Consider the following 16,822-nt stretch of genomic DNA (forward strand, 5'->3'; position numbering starts at 1 on the left):
GGGATTGATTAACGATGCCTGGGTCCGCCGAACCCCGATAACATCGCTCAAAAACATGGCGACGATGTCATCGCCGCTGCGCGTGTGTCGCGGGATCCTGAAGGAGCTGCGGGCCTCCATGGGGCAGAGCTACAGACAGTCCCTGGCCTACAACTATGTCCTGGACCAGTTTCGGAAGAACAAGGCGAGTTTATCCGCGGGTACGATCCGGGGCTAGCGTTAGCCGGCTAGCATCACAAACAGCACAGGCTAGCGTTAGCGTGAATCTCTTTGAATCGTAACGTTGCTGTTTTTGCGTGTGTCGTGAAAGTAGTCCTCGTCCTTCTTGAAGCTCGGAAACACAACAACACTCAGCTGGAAATAGTTTGAAATACTTTGACTCAGGAGTCACACGCAAGGTGACTGAGAGCCAGAAGGACATGTTGACATTAGCCGGATGCTAACGGGCCCTAGCTTAGACGCAGGTGATCAACTAGCCACTAACTCATTACTTAATTTATAATGTGAATTCAAATTGATTTAATCCTCAGCATCATTCACTGTGATCATGTTCATGTAGATTTATAAAATGTATGTAGCATTAATAATTTTAATGTTAAATACACATCAAAAACAACCAAGGAGTTAGTAACCTTGGAGTTTGAACCTGTTTGATGATACTGTTTTCATGTGTAATAAACTCTAAATGTTTGTAAAAGTCCTGAACATTCACTGAAATATTGTGTCATCAGCTTATCAGTCATAACTTTGTGGACTTGAGTCGACTAAATTCAGTTGTGTATTTAGTTTATTACCATTTTAACTTTATACTATAACCTGCACACGATCTGTATTCCACCATCGTGTCCACCATGTGCTCGTGGTTCCTCGTGTTGTCTCTGTTGTCCATCACACAGCTGCCTGTTGACATGAAGCACCGGGGTATTGGGCATATAGGCTTAAAGCAGCTCGTGTTAGTTGTGCTTGGGAGGACACGGCTCACCAGGGTGGTCGAATGCATGTGAAGTCACTGGAGCAAAACCGCCTGGAGCGACTCTCGCTTGTCACTGTGTATTTGTCCCGGCTGCGGAAAAAAACCCAGCGGCGTTATAATGTATATGTGAGACTCCGTGGGGACTGGACCAAATGCTTACTGTCCATGTGGTTGTTGGAGTTGATGAAGGAAAAGACACATTGTGGCAGAAGACCCTGCGATACAGGCACACTTGTTTGTGTTGTAGTCTCTTGTTAATCACTGCTAACTCCATGTTGTCCACCAGCTACAGCTTAAGGCTTTTCTCTACAAACAGTCATTTGTTGCATTATTCTCTGTGGTGAGTGATGGAATAAACACAACAGAAAATAGAAAGAAAATCGTATGCTTTACTGTGCAAACGGAATTATTATTTATTTATGATCGGATCTGGTTCATCATTTCCCCATCATCACGTTCTTTCTGTCCCCTGCTCACAGGTGACCGGGGAACAGTACTGCCGTGCCCAGCAGGAGGCCCACCACGACTCGCACACATACCTGTGTCTCCTGACGGCCACCAGGAACCACCTGGCCCTGCACGACCTCTACCACGGCAAGGGGGAGCGCAGCATCGAGCAGGCGGCCGGCATAGTGGGGCTCAGGTTGCCCACTCAGCCTGGAGGCAAAGGCTGGGAGAAGTGAGGACCAGGGAGGAGGCAATATCATCAAACTCTTGGGAGAAGACTTTTCTGTGGTTGATTCATCCGACCTCATACAATTCAGCTCCTTGTGTAACATCACGTCCCAAAGGATGAATATTTGACTGTAATGTGGCCGACAGGAGAAGCCACGCCGTCATGGACTGTTTTGAGGGAGCACCTTTTGTGTTGTTCTGTAAATATGCTGTACTCTACCCCTTCACCTCATCGGCTTCTATTTGTGTTTCCTAATTGTTGAAGCATATTTTGAAAGCCAAAGGCAAACATGAAAGAAACTGTAAGTACTTTGTTAATTAATTTGTCCCATTAAAGTATTAATCACTGCTGCACTTCCTGTGTTTTTTAACGAACTTGGTAACATCACATTAACAAACATCTGTTTGTGCATCAATTAAACTGTTAATTAAATGCAAGTAGGTAAAAGTAAATAAACATCACACTTCATATGGATGGAATCACTGGGAATATTTAACATGTTATAGATACAGCTGGTAGCATAGTTTTATTTAAGGTTTTTACAGTTATACACTACCGTTCAAAAGTTTGGGGTCACTTAGAAATGTCCTTATTTTTCAAAGAAAAGCACCGTTCTTTTCAATGAAGATAACATTAAATTAATCAGAAATACACTCTATACATTGTTAATGTGGTAAATTACTATTCTAGGTGGAAACGTCTGGTTTTTAATGAAATATCTACATAGGTGTATAGAGGCCCATTTCCAGCAACTATCACTCCAGTGTTCTAATGGTACATTGTGTTTGCTAATCGCCTTAGAAGACTAATGGATGATTAGAAAACCCTTGAAAACCCTTGTGCAATGATGTTAGCACAGCTGAAAACTGTTTTGCTGGTGAGAGAAGCTATAAAACTGGCCTTCCTTTGAGCTAGTTGAGTATCTGGAGCATCACATTTGTGGGTTCGATTATACTCTCAAAATGGCCAGAAAAAGAGAACTTTCATGTGAAACTCGCCAGTCTATTCTTGTTCTTAGAAATGAAGGCTATTCCATGCCAGAAATTGCGAAGAAACTGAAAATTTCCTACAACGGTGTGTACTACTCCCTTCAGAGAACAGCACAGACAGGCTCTAACCAGAGTAGAAAGAGAAGTGGGAGGCCCGGTGCACAACTCAGCAAGAAGACAAGTATATTAGAGTCTCTAGTTTGAGAAATAGACGCCTCACAGGTCCTCAACTGGCAGCTTCTTTAAATGGTACCCGCAAAACGCCAGTGTCAACGTCTACAGTGAAGAGGCGACTCCGGGATGCTGGCCTTCTAGGCAGAGTGGCAAAGAAAAAGCCATATCTGAGACTGGCCAATAAAAAGAAAAGATTGATATGGGCAAAAGAACACAGACATTGGACAGAGGAAGATTGGAAAACAGTGTTATGGACAGACGAATCAAAGTTCGAGGTGTTTGGATCACACAGAAGAACATTTGTGAGACGCAGAACAGGTGAAAAGATGCTGGAAGAGTGCCTGACGCCATCTGTCAAGCATGGTGGAGGTAATGTGATGGTCTGGGGGCGCTTTGGTGCTGGTAAAGTGGAGATTTGTACAGATTACCTCAACAAATTAACAGCTAGAATGCCAAAGGTCTGCAATGCTGTAATTGCTGCAAATGGAGCATTCTTTGACGAAGCAAAGTTTGAAGAACAAAATTAATATTTCAAATAAAAATCATTATTTCTAACCTTGTCAATGTCTTGACTATATTTTCTATTCATTTTGCAACTCATTTGATAAATAAAAGTGTGAGTTTTCATGGAAAACACGAAATTGTCTGGGTGACCCCAAACTTTTGAACGGTAGTGTATGTAATAATGATGATTTTTATTTATAAAACAATGTTACAAAGACGAAGCAATCAAACTGTTCTCAAGCAATCATGAATGAAAAGAAGCCAAATATAAGGAGAAATAAGTATATAATATATATTTTTAAAATATAATAAAATAAGGGTTACAAAAATATCATTGTGTAGAAATAGGTGTTATAAGGTGACGGAACAAATAAAAGTAAGTTCAGAGTCTGATCTTAATCAGAGTTTGTTCCACTATACGTGAATTGCGCCACATAGGTTTGTCCCCTATTTAAACTCTGCTCATAAAAACACATAAATCATTAAGTTGAAAGGTAATCACCAGAAAGCTTTTGCCGGCTATTAACAGTAACGTTGAAGATTGGTCTCCAGGCAGATTCCTGAGGAACAGAAAGCCAGTGTGTTGTGTTGTGTTGTGTTGTGTTGTGCACCTGTGGCAACATCTGGTAATGAGACATCAAGAGGAGAAGTCCCCAAAATCATAAAAATCATAAAAGGAAATACTTGGAGAAACAGAATTTTGTGTTGCAGTGAGTTCCTCATGTCTCTGTTCGTCTCCAACAACACAACAAACGCTTCCATCCCACTTTTTTCATTAAATCTCTCCTTCCTGTTGGCTCCTGCTCTCCAGCGGTGACTAACATTGCCTTCAGTGGGAATTTAAATAGACCAACCCTAAAGCACAGCAACGCACAGTGACACGGGGAGTAAGACGAGCACACGTGCACGGCTCCAAACCAACACACACGCACACGCACACGCACACAACCCTGGATACAGAGCCCGATGCGTCCTGACAAACCAACAAGCTTGTGTCCAAATGTATGTTACGCAAAAATACAGAATGCAAATATGCCTCTGCACACATCTGGATCCCGGACGAGACACGACGTGACAAACAGACTGAGGCTGAGACCTTTAAGGGCTTCTCTCTGTTTGAGGTGAGGGTTTTGAAGGTGGTGACTTTTACACTTAAGTGACGTCACTAAGGGGCAATAAGCTGTGGTGACGGACGCTGTCATCTCGATGCCCCACTTTTGGTGAACTTAAACGTTTATGAGTGAAAGGTGGTGACATAAGTGAGCGTCAAGCTGTGAGGAGGGAAATCTAAGAGAGGAGGAGGAGGAGGGGGATGAAGAGGAGGAGGAGGGGGAGGAAGAGGAGGAGGAGGAGACAGTCCACCCGTCAGAGTGGAGGCTGATTTCTTCTTTCCTTTCCGAAGGGGCGAGGATTCAGCATCTCTAATTTCCCAGGAGAGAGAGAGAGAGAAACACGTATCGGTGGAGGAAAGCGCGCACTCTTCCGCTCTGGAGCATTTGGATACCGCTGCTCGTCGTGCATCGAGGTCCCTTCAGGAGTTGGACCAGCAACCGAAGGGAGAGGTCCAAAGCGCAACAAAAAAAAAAAGGCACAAGGACGCACGGGAGGACAGAGGAGAGAGGAGAGGTGACCCGGCCGAGGCGACATGTTTGGCATGATCAAGAACTCGCTCTTCGGAAACACCGAGGAGACGGAATACAAGCTGCTCAGCACCGAGACCAAGGTGAGTGAGAAGCAGTGAGAGGACACGCACGCAACTTCACCAGCGATATCTTTAAAGTCTTTTCCGTCCAACACGCACCTCTCCTCCGTCTTTACGCGCAGTAATCCTGCAGAACTGTAAAGGTGCAAGATTCCTCCTCCTGTGTGCATGAATATTTCATCCAGCACTCAACCCTGAGTGGGTTATTTCAGGGGGATTCTGTTTTAAAATGGTCTTGTTTTCCTTCCACATCCCTGTAACCTTGCCTGCGCAGCCCGGCTGTTAATTGCTTGTGACCTATAAGGACGCCTGCCAAGCCCCAGTCAGGGGCAGAGTGTCAGCCCAGCCTGGGGTCCTGCTGCCAATCAGCAAGGCACAGATTTATAAAGACGGTGATGAGTTTGGTTTTTTAACCTTTAACCAATAATACACACTCATAAAACCAGAAGAAGCTTTTTATTCACTGTTCTGCTCAAAGCTTTGGGTCACTGCTTTTTTCTATTATGGCACCGTGGACGTGTGCATGTGAAATATAGCTGGTGTGTGTGTGTGTGTGTGTGTGTGTGTGTGTGTGTGTGTGTGTGTGTGTGTGTGTGTGTGTGTGTGTGTGTGTGTGTTCGTGCAAGTGAAACCACAGGGGACAGGTCAACTGACGATGAGCTCACACACGTGTACACTGATACACTGACCATCCCTGATGAGGACAAAGATACAGAAAACATGAACGTCACGGATGAGGAAGGGCATGACCCCTCCCCCTTGTTGTGTTCATGTACTCATATTGTGTACTTGTATTTGTAACGTGCGCACACTTTGGAAGAATTCCAGTAAGCCCAGTGATGTGTGACGTTAACCGACCAAATGCCCAACAGCCATTTCGAGGTTCTTCTCCACTGACCCGTTGACCTACAGTACAATACTGTAGATGTGCATCAGGCCGTGGAATGTCACCGCCAGCCTGGGTCCTGACAAGCGGCTTTGTGTGTTTATCTTTCAATGGCAGCTAACTTTTCACGCACAGACAAAGGATGTCCAACCGCAACTCACCGAACGGGCCGGGGAATCAAATGACCCAAACTGACACCCACCCACAGAGAGGCAGATCTGCTCTGACACTGCGTACCAACATCCACCGAGTCAGAAGTGGGTGAACAAACAACTGCTTTACAGTGATTTGAGAAATTCAGACTCACATTCAGAGCGATGCATGTTCCTGCAGAACTTCTCTGGGTTTACTTTAAATCAACAATTGCCCAAAAGTGGACAAAGCGGATGATGATGGATGGTTTATAAAAATGCAGAACATTATCCAGAGTCGCTGCAGTGACAGATCTGACTGTTTGTGATCCAGAGCTGAAAAGTCAAAGCTGCGCGTTCATCAAATCTCTGGAATTGACTGATGTTTAAACAGCAGGTATTGAAATCAGAGCTGGTCACCTGATCCGTGGAGCAGCCGCCCGACTCCGACACTCTACACTCTTAATTAAAACTGACACAGAATACACAGCAGCTGCTTCTCAGGGCAGACGGACGCACTTAACACACTCACACACAAACAGGAGAAATCTCGTTGCTAATGAGTCCAGATCATTATTTTAACAGAAGATGAAATGACAGTCGTAGCAATGATTACACCTTCTGTGTGCTTTGTTCCAGACCCGGAGTAATTATCACTGCATTAGCTCGTAGGACAGCAGCTTAACACACACATGCACACAACCACCACGCATGACAAATTAATTGCACAGCTTAACTAAAGTCAGGCTCCGCTTTCTTGGTGTTTCACCCGTACAGAACATAACGGTCGTCCCACTGACAACCTGTTCAGTGCGAAACCCCCCCGTAATTAGTGTGCAGGAGCCCGGCTACCTGTCACAAGTCCGACCTTCATGATAACATAGTGTTATCTCGTATGGGCTGAGGGATGACTGCGGCTGCAGCGTCTGATTACACCAACAGCACACAGGTTTTTACAGGAGTTTCCACTGGAGTGGGTTTGTAAATAGGAGTCAGTGGATGAAAAGTTGTACAGCAGCTAGAAGACATTTTAAAACCCTGTGACTGGAGGATACGCAAAGAGTCACAAAATCAAGTTACAATATGAAGACAAAATCGTCATGCGTGATATTTTTAGATTTTAATTTTCCTTCAGGGAAGAGAAAACAGGCTCAGAAAGCCGATGTGAGAACGAGAGGAAACAGTGGAAAGCATATTTCCATTGTCGTCTTTTTTGCTGCAGAAAAAATCTGCGAAATGATCATTTTTTATTTCATAGATCATTCTTGAGATTCTTACAGATTTATTGGAAACATTATAATAACATTATGAAACTCTACTGCAGATCCATGTGCTATAAAAAACCAGAGAATTGAATCATGTCAGTGTAACGAGGAGCTGGATTTGAAACCTGCATCATTCCTTCAAAACATATTAAAGTTAATGCTCAGCAGCATAGTTCAGTGACTGTGCTCCACATTAACCCCACTTAATCATGTTTGATGCAAAACTGTTGCATCATATTAACGCTGTGTGTCGAGGGGGGTGGGGGGGCAAGCTGTGTGTGTGTGTGTGTGTGTGCACGGTTATGTAAGACGATGCATCTCTTGCCTATTATTCTCTGTAAGCGCACTGATCCCTGCAGAAGAAGAAATTAAATCACATCAGTGTAAATATGTTCCATCTGCATCTTTTTATTTGGCTGCCCACGTTGGTTTCACATGTGCATATGTGCACACACACACACACACACACACACACAAAACCCTCCAAGTGTAAACAACGCCAGTTCAGGCCGTTCGTCCTCGGGAGCAGATTGTCAACATCAGTGTGTCAGAGGTGAATCACATCTGAGCCTAACCTCTCCCCTGCACCCATCGCCAGGAAGAGGACAACTGTGTGATTTGTGCACGTGGGTGTATGTGCATGAAAGCTCCCAGTGTAGCTGTGGCTGACCTACTACGCCTGAAAGCCACTCACTGATTTCCCTTTCTGCCCGACATAGGACGGAGTGAGCTTTGAGGTGCGGCGATATGATGCCGCCAAATACGCCGTTGTCTCCTCCGAGGGACGAAGCTTCGACCAAGCAACGGGGGAGCTGGTGAGGAAGCTGCTCATGTACATCGGTGGGAGCAACGAACAAGGTAAACTCATCAGATGGCACTAAGCAGAACACACACCTCCACCAGGGCCCAGCGGTCCTCATCAAGCTGCAGCACATCTCACACACTCATAAATATCAGTTCCATGAATGTCCCTGATTGTTTTCACCAAGATCCAGGAATCATTCTCACAATGTTAAAGACAGTGATAAAGAAATTCCTGGATCTGCTCCCTGATTCAGATCCGCACAAAAATCAAATGGCTTCTTCCCTGACTCATACCACATCCTTCCACCAAGATTCGTTGAAATTCGTTCAGTAGTTTTTGCATCGTCTTGTTTACAAACACACAAACCTACTAACAAACAAAGGGACGGGGGTGAAAACATCAATATTCCAAGTGGATCAGGGCACTAAGATATATTTATTTACATGAACCCATCTAATATGTTTAATATTATCTTTCCTGGCACTAATAATGTTGTCTATAAAATAACACAGATAAGAAAAGTATGAAGCAGAGAGTTTGATCATTTTCTTTATTTCCACTGTGTTTCTGTGGTTATTACAGCGAGTAGAGAACATTTTCAAAATGATATTCCTGGTTTAGTCTCTTCTGACCTAAACATGACTTGGCTTTACTGGAGGACACATTTGAATAATGTTCAGACGCTGATTCATGTTTCCTCACTTTTAGGTCAACAGACAAACGTAACCTCGGCCGACGAGAAGTTCAAACCAGATCCTTTAATTTGTCTGCTCTTTACCGAGGCTCTGTAGATTTACATGGCCTGTTTTGCTGTGTCTGGATGGAAGCTATCAGTGCTGACATTTAGACAATGATATTATGAACTCAGTCACACATCCTGACCTTTAGGTCTCGGGTACTTTACTTTGCAGGAGAACCGTTCATTCTTGAGTTCCTCTGCTTCTCTCCACTATTTAACCCCACTTTCTGTCTCGTGTATCTTCCTCCAAGGTGAGGCCATGGGCACAGCCGCTCCCCTCATCATCACGGTGTACCCGCGGAACGACGGCGTTCTGTCTCGCCGGTTGGTGGTCGGCATCCGTGTCCCCACCACGTACCAGCAGAGCCCCCCGACTCCCAGTGACAGTGCCATCAGGATCGAGGAGCGGCCCGGCATGACGGTCTACACTCTGTATGTTAAACATGAAGAACAACGAGTTTCACCTCCGTGTGCATGTTGATTTGAGAAGCGAACACATGATGCTACCTGACATGACCCCAACGCACTCGTAGCCTTTTTTATTTTTGGAGGCCTTAGTTAATATTTTCAGATTCCTGCAGCGATTCAGAGCTGGAGCTGGTCCTCAGGCAGATTCACTTGACCTCACTGCTGCATGTTTGAAAAATCCCTGTTCATTTCCAAACGAGACAGTGCAGCCATTACAAAGTCCACATAATGAACCAGCACTAATTATCCACCTAATTCACGTCCTCTCTGTTTCTTTCTCCACAGTCAGTTCGGAGGCTTCGCCGCGGAGAGCGAGTACCGAGCGGAGGCCTTGCGTCTGACGCGCACCCTGGGTGAGACCGCCCCCTTCCAGCGCAAGCAGTACTTCTGCTGTAGCTTCGACCCGCCGCTCAAGCCTTACGGACGCCGCAATGAGGTGTGGTTTCTACAGGAGGAGCCGTAGGAGGCGCTGGATCGCAGTCGAGTCCTCATTCCCAACCGTCACCTCCCTTTTACTCCTGTAGCTCTAACAGTATTTGATTGGTCAGAGCAATATGGCGACTTTGTTGACCTCTGCACACACGTGGACACACAGATTACCCATGTTGCCTTTACCCACATTAATCTTCTTGCTTGTCACATATACTTAATAGCTGCCTCACTGAGGTTAAGTGTTGAAGCAACGGGAGGATTTAGAACATCAGCGCAGCATCCTCTCATTTCATTTTCGCTTTTTCTCTATTTTATTTTGTAACTTAAACTCGGAAACACAACATGTGATAACAGTGACTAAAGGCTTCTAGACAAGCGTAGAGTTCAGAAGTGATGGAACTTATTGGAATCACATGTATTTCATGCAGAAAACTCTCTGAAAACAGGATTTTGAGTTTAGTTCTCTGAGCCGAGAGAAAATAGATCTTACAGACTTTAGTGAAACTGGTATGTTCCTGCCACAGGCTCACAGGTGTGGATCAGGAAGTAGCTCAGTGAATAATTAGTATTTAAAAACAACTGAAGAGATTTGAGAATGAAATGTTCGTCCCGACGAGTACATAAAGTCCCTGTAGACCCCCCCCCCCTGAACAACTTCAGTGATACTATAAATATGGATCTATGAGACCAGCAGTAATGGTGCCAACCTTCTGCCCAGAGTCAATGTGTGAAGGTGGCTCTTCCTCTTGCCTGAATCACCACATTCTGAGGGACGAGCGACGGGAACATTGTTTGGTCTCATGGACCCAAAATTAAATCCGTAACCTGTAATCTATTCCCCCTCAATCAGATTATTATATCATCCTTGCCTTATCTAAACAAATAAGTTAACATCCCCCTCAAAAGATTACACTTTAATTACAAACATCATCATTTATTCACTAGATTTAATTATGTGCAAAACAAATCCAAGACTCCCACTCACTGTGCCTGAATGCACGAGGAAAGGTCACCACCCTCCCACTCACTGAGAACAGCCAGCTCCCTGTGGACGGCACAAATACATTTCAGATTTCCTTCCACTTTACCTGACATTGAAAAAGAACGGTGACGGGCATGTTCAAGCCTCCCAACGTCAGTCACTATGACTGACAGAGGGGGACATGGGTCACGTAGTCTCTGCACATCTGTAATGTAGTTTACAGTCAGAAGTAACATCAGATCCATGGTAGTAAAAAGCACACGTCCTTTTCCTGAGTGAGGAACTGGAAGAAACAGGAACTGAGCCATGACGTAGAACTAGTCTTTATGAATTGTTGTGTGGAAAGATGCGAGGGGAAATTAACTAGTTAGCCGATAGTGTCGTTACAGACTTTGTGGTTATGTGTTGGTCGAGAAAGAATTTGTGTGTAGTGACTATTTTGTGTAACACCTTTATTTATTCAGACTCTTGAGACTGTGTTACGTGATACATCTGTACATTGTGATTTTAATGTGATAAGAGTGAATATAATGTTCAGGTTTGGTAGTTTCATAACATAATAAAGATGTTATTCAGTTAGAGTGGATATTTGTCTTATTTCTTGTTTTGCCAGGGACAGAGTCTGTTGCCTAGTTGTTTGTTGCTGGGTGACATGTATTTAAAATAGAAGAACGGACCTCTGAAGAACAGACATACACCAAAAATATACATATTTATAATTGTACAAGTCAGCTGGAATGATTTAATTTGGAAAATGACTGACAATAAATTAAGGAAGCAAGCAGAGGGCTGCAAATTTGAGTAATGTTTTCGTAAATAACAGTTTTAACATTAAAACGTGAGCATAATTTAAAATTTGCAAACTAAAGATAAAGAAATGTGTCTTAATGGTGACTCTGAATCTTAGATATTACATATTTAAAACAGAATTAAACTTTAAAATGTTTAAAACACAAAGCTTAATGACAAAAACAAAAAACAAAATGTGAAATTTAATAAATGACATTTATTAGATTTTAACTGACAGACAAAATTCAGCAAAAAGGTACAAGGAATTGAAAAGAGATATTAATATACAGAAATTCAAGCAAACTAAAACTCAAAATGCAAATCGAACCTCCCTCCGCTACTACTGTGTGCAAATAGTCCTTCAAACAGGTGTTAACTGGGGATGTAATTACACAGCTTGTTGGGGCCTCGCCCCAGTTTAATTAGGAATAAATGGTTGGCGTTCACAAGTTTCAATAGCAGGTGAAACACTCTGGGCCCTTCATATAATCCACGAGGCCCCGTAACCCCACACTTGTGTAATGACTCCCAACAGCGGGGTTCTGGTTTCAGCCTCGCATACATGAATACAACAGATGTCGAAGGGGTCAAGCAGGTAAACCCAGCTTATCCACCTGTGACCTTATTATGTGTGGTTAAAATATTGCACATACAAAGAGTTGTTATGTAAGAAATCTATCTGATCCCGTTTCTTCAAAGCGTACACTTCTCCTTCTGATCCTCTCTAACTACGCAGGGGACTGTGAGATATGAATCTTAAAATAACTGGAATCACTTCGACTGAACACGAGCACATTAGTCGTATATGAAGGAAATGTTAATCAGGCAGATAATGTATCACTGAACACTATTCAACCCTTTTCTGGTTCTTATATCGATAACAAATACTCAATGCAAATCTGTATAGGAAGGAACACACGGTACTTGCAACGATACTGCAAAAATACTTATAGAAGTTGATAAGGTTAATATCTATAGACTCTGCAATCAGGAAATTGCTACAAAATGTTTTGGTAATAAATCTGCCTTTAGAAAATACATTCCCCCACTAACTCCTCCTTTCTGCCAATAACCAGGACAGTTTTTCTGCCCTCGCCCACGTGACCAAGACAGAAATAAAAATTTAATCTCATCACTGGAAATGTTAATAATAACGAGGCTCCGCAAAGCCAGAGATTTAAGTTGCCAATCATTTCATGATAATCGCTTGAACTTAAGTATAAGGAATAAACAGCATTTCTAAGATGTGATTGTTATGTAAGCTATTCCAGTATCCAAAATATCATTCACTCACTCACTGGGGAATTATCACTGACATCTTTTAAGCACTCTATTACTTGCATCTTCTTTTCTGCATTCTACTCGAGTGAGTGTCCATCAACCCCACTCCTGACTTAAGGATATATATATGAGATACAGAGGAAGAGAGAAGAGTGTCATCGACGTGATGCTGCCTGAGCCTCAGTTGTCTTTCTTCTTGGGAGAGTCTGGATAAGGTGCATAAGGTGGAGGCCGCTCCTGTGTGGGAATAAAGAACAAAACATTGTATAATTACCTTCTCACGGCCACACAACTGCAAGTGAAGAGAAGACAAGCAAAGCAACTGACCATGGGCATGTAGACATTGTGTGGATTACTGGGGTTGTAATACGCGCTGCCTGCTGCCTCAGCCGCCTTGGAGTTACCTGTGCGTAAAGTGAGACGGGACAGAGACGGGGTTGATAAAGACAGACCGGGATGACTGCCGAACATATTTAGTAACAGACGCTGCAGCTCCCAACACTGTGCGGAGAACTGATGCGAGGAGGAGCACAGTATTAGTCGAGTGAAGCACAACAACTGACAGCTCCAGAAATGCTCCAGACAAAATCCAGCAGCACGTCCCAATAACGCACGGAGGCAAACGTCCGACTCAAACTCTGTCTTAAAAAAAAAGATCAGCCAAACTGACATTTCAGTAGTAAACCGACTCACAACTTGTGCAGAGTGAGACTTTTCACTGAAATCCACAACGTGCAAAAAAGAGAAAAGAGTACGTGAGGGAGGAGAAGAGGGTGGATTTGTAATTTTGATGTGGAGCAAATGAGACATCAGCACCACTTTTTTGGTGGTATGCTTTAAAGTGATTCACTTTGAGGCAGACGGATCAGATGTGACGGGTGCAGTGACACAGACATGCAGAGAGAGAGAGGGGGGGGAGAGAGAAACAGACCTGGAGCTGCTTGTGGTGCTGCTGTCCAATTCTGAGGGGGTGCAGTCCAATTTTGGGGTGGCCCAGGGTAAGGGGGAGGTGGGGCCATGTAGTCAAATCCAGATGGGTACATTCCTGGAACACAGATGAGATAAGGCGAGTGAGGTGGATTTCCAAGGTCAGCAGAGGTTACAATCTGTCAGCAACTTGTTACATGGACCAAAAAAAACCACAGGCATGACAGGGAGACAAAGGAACTGCAGCATCATCTGTGCCTCAAGTATTTTTAACGCAAAATCTGCGTATACAAAAACAAACGTGTGTAATGCTTACACGTGGATACCTGACCCGAGCCCAACGGGACCTGTCGGGAACCAATACGTTCTAATTGGAAATGACTGGGGTCAGGTTCGGACACAAAAACCAGGATGCCTGTCAGGTTCAGGTCAGGCTGCGCTAATTTGCTCTTGGGCTCGTTCGGGCTCAGACAGAAAATCGCCGCCCAAACCACACTTGAATATTCATCCACATGCAGGGAAGCACAACCTAAAAGCTATAACCTGTGAAAGCCTGTACACACCTTCCAGTGGACCTTTTTTCCACATTTTTATTGAGCATGAAAGTGCAAAGAATCCATAGCATAAAGCTCAAGATTATTTTAGAAAGATACATTTAACCAACCTAAGACAATTTATTTGTCCTTGGTACCTGCAGCAGACTCTAGCGTTCAAATATGACAAAGTACTGAGTTCTGTACCTGCAGCAGCTGTTGGATAGGTGTAGCCCATGTTGTCAGGAGCAGCGGGAGGCGCCTGGTAGAATCCGTTCTGCTGGGGAGGGGGTGGGTACGGGTAGCCATGAGGAGCAGGTGGGGCTGGGCCGTAGCCATTCATCGTCCCTGGTGACGGGTAGCCGTAAGAGGCAGCACCATTCTGGGCAGGACCAGCACGAGAAGCTGCAGGAGAAGACAGTGTCTCATGTTTTCATTCACACTTTGAGTTTTTCCTCGCCTTTTTTCTTCCCCTCTTCAAATGAATATTCAGGATTGTAAAATTCTAGATGCAGCGATGAAGTGAACTAGCATTCATACCATTTGTGGCCAGTTTGAACAGATGCTGCCCCAGATCGATGGCTCCTCCACTGGTGAATGACATCTTGAAATGAGCCTGGCCCTCCCAGCCACCTGATGACAGAGGCGAATTAAAACAAATACAGAAAGCTACACGTGTTTTACTGCGGATTCCTCAAACTTCCAACCCCCAGAGTAAAAAGTCTTCGAGCCTTTGTGAGAATACAGCAGGGACTTGTCTAAAGAATCCACAGTGACAAGTGGGCGTGTTGATAACAATGTGACGGATGCAAAACTGGAAGAATACAAATATCTCAAGATGAAAAAGAGGAGCCGTACACACAGAAGACAGAGATTGAAGAGGTTTTGGTGAGAAGGGCCAAATGTCAGTGTTGATGTGTTGTAAACAAAAACACAGAACTTGTATATTCAGCCCTGCCTCCCACATGCACTCCCCAGGCTCTGGACATGTTATTGTTTCTTGTGAATACGCCTGACAGTCTCCTGAAAGTCGGGAGAAGGTCCGGACACAACGAGAGAAACTAAAAAGTAAAAACAAAAAGGCCACCTACCGCCTGGTTCAGCTGTAACTGTCCCTTTAATGTAGTTGGCTGCAAACACCGGCTGCTCGATACTGCAGCCCTTCATCATATAATAGGGGAACATGGCCGACCCCAGGCAGTCCTTGGTGTTACTGGACACAAACAGCAACTACGCCGGCGATCGAGAGGGAAGAGAAATGTGGGGAGAGACACACGAGGACCCATGAGAACATGAACACTTTCCAAACAGGAGGCCAGGAGGAGTATTTGTTGTACTTGTACTTGTATTGACAGTATTGACAGTACCCTGTATGGGGTGAGGAACACTGTGCCCTTCTTAGTCCCCTTCAGCAGGTCGGTCTTTCCCGTGACATCACTGAACGACAGCTCCACGTTCTTACACTCCCTTAAAACACTGAGGAGAGAAACAACTGTTACAGCCACTGGACATGGAGGAAACACCACAGATCATCATAGAGTTGCACATTATATTTAATAAAACACAACCGCCTCTCACAAGCGGAAGCAAACCCACGTTACTCAATGTTTTTAACGTGATGTCAACATCCTGCTTCCTGTTTTGATAGTGTGCTAACGCTAAAGTTACCCTTGTTACGCAAAGCAGCTGTCAGGACGTCACCCAGTCTAAAGTCTATGTTAACAATAAAAACACGAACAAACCGCAACACAAACGGTGAACACAACATCTATTCCGCCTCTAGATTCCGTTAACACAGCTGGGCTAGCTATGCTAATGCTAACCAGGCCAGCTAGCAGGAGGCTAGCACCGAGTTGACGACGCACTGGAGAAGTAAACACGTCACGCAGACACACAACACTGTCTCTGTGCGACCGGGTGGGAAACACACAGACTCACACAAACACACACACACAATCAACACGAACACACACCTTTCTCCGTTGTTGATCAACACGCCTCCGTTCTGCGAGTGGTTGCGGTTCAGCGCCATGTTTGTGTGTCGGTGAGCCGCGTCCTGCTCTCTGCTGTCCGGCTGCTTCCGTCTGTGCGTCCGCGCCGCGGGGGGGTGCCCCGCCGCGTCACAGGCGTTACGTCACCACGCCGCCTGACCACCTCGTGACTGTCATCATAGCACAGTGACGTCACGTATCCGGCTCAGACACGCCCAATAACAACAATAATAATATTGATAATAATAATTTTTAAAAACAATTAGGGGAAAATAACATCAATAATAATAGTAACAATACCAGGTATCACAATAATGATAATGATAATAACAACAATAATTATAACTTCAGCCTGTGAGTTCCATCCTCTCTGTGTCCGTCGGAATTGTTGACTATCCTCACACATTACTGTATATTCCACTATATATTATGTATATTGTATATTACAGTATATCTGTACAGGAGAATTGTGCCTGTCTCATTCCACAGGTCCTCCCTCCTCTCTCTAAGCAGGACCAAGGTCAGGTTCTAGATAAAGGACCAACAGGACATTGTAGCGTCTATACGCTCAGGGA

General features: G+C 44.3%; 3 protein-coding genes across 3 annotated transcripts; 2 read left to right on the forward strand and 1 right to left on the reverse strand.

The window, feature by feature from the left end:
- On the forward strand, positions 1-1,996 carry fmc1 (formation of mitochondrial complex V assembly factor 1 homolog). Its single transcript, XM_035180389.2, has 2 exons — positions 1-184; positions 1,453-1,996. Exons 1-2 carry the CDS (start codon positions 56-58, stop codon positions 1,654-1,656), a joined length of 333 nt encoding a protein of 110 aa, XP_035036280.1. The 5' UTR covers positions 1-55; the 3' UTR covers positions 1,657-1,996.
- A 2,686-nt stretch (positions 1,997-4,682) lies between these two features.
- Positions 4,683-11,307, forward strand: LOC118123181 (heme-binding protein 1). Its single transcript, XM_035180381.2, has 4 exons — positions 4,683-5,039; positions 8,020-8,158; positions 9,096-9,276; positions 9,598-11,307. Exons 1-4 carry the CDS (start codon positions 4,962-4,964, stop codon positions 9,773-9,775), a joined length of 576 nt encoding a protein of 191 aa, XP_035036272.1. The 5' UTR covers positions 4,683-4,961; the 3' UTR covers positions 9,776-11,307.
- Positions 11,308-11,712: 405 nt separating this feature from the next.
- Positions 11,713-16,396, reverse strand: wbp2nl (WBP2 N-terminal like). The gene is made up of 8 exons (XM_035180373.2): positions 16,230-16,396; positions 15,624-15,732; positions 15,348-15,486; positions 14,797-14,889; positions 14,464-14,661; positions 13,728-13,841; positions 13,124-13,200; positions 11,713-13,033 (listed from the first exon to the last, which is right to left on the reverse strand). Exons 1-8 carry the CDS (start codon positions 16,286-16,288, stop codon positions 12,977-12,979), a joined length of 846 nt encoding a protein of 281 aa, XP_035036264.1. The 5' UTR covers positions 16,289-16,396; the 3' UTR covers positions 11,713-12,976.
- Positions 16,397-16,822: the final 426 nt, after the last annotated feature.

This window comes from Hippoglossus stenolepis, chromosome 16 (genome assembly GCF_022539355.2).
Source record: "Hippoglossus stenolepis isolate QCI-W04-F060 chromosome 16, HSTE1.2, whole genome shotgun sequence".
Lineage (NCBI taxonomy): Eukaryota > Metazoa > Chordata > Actinopteri > Pleuronectiformes > Pleuronectidae > Hippoglossus > Hippoglossus stenolepis.

Excerpts from the sequence above, each read along its gene's own strand:
- fmc1 (XM_035180389.2), top strand. The coding sequence starts at position 56 with ATGGCGACGATGTCATCGCCGCTGCGCGTGTGTCGCGGGATCCTGAAG. Across the intron at positions 185-1,452 it reads ACCAGTTTCGGAAGAACAAG|GTGACCGGGGAACAGTACTG; the intron begins GCGAGTTTATCC and ends CCCTGCTCACAG.
- LOC118123181 (XM_035180381.2), top strand. The coding sequence starts at position 4,962 with ATGTTTGGCATGATCAAGAACTCGCTCTTCGGAAACACCGAGGAGACG. Across the intron at positions 8,159-9,095 it reads CGGTGGGAGCAACGAACAAG|GTGAGGCCATGGGCACAGCC; the intron begins GTAAACTCATCA and ends TCTTCCTCCAAG. Across the intron at positions 9,277-9,597 it reads GGCATGACGGTCTACACTCT|TCAGTTCGGAGGCTTCGCCG; the intron begins GTATGTTAAACA and ends CTTTCTCCACAG.
- wbp2nl (XM_035180373.2), bottom strand. The coding sequence starts at position 16,288 with ATGGCGCTGAACCGCAACCACTCGCAGAACGGAGGCGTGTTGATCAAC. Across the intron at positions 14,890-15,347 it reads AGTTACAGCTGAACCAGGCG|GTGGCTGGGAGGGCCAGGCT; the intron begins GTAGGTGGCCTT and ends CTCTGTCATCAG. Across the intron at positions 13,842-14,463 it reads CTATCCAACAGCTGCTGCAG|GAATGTACCCATCTGGATTT; the intron begins GTACAGAACTCA and ends TCTGTGTTCCAG.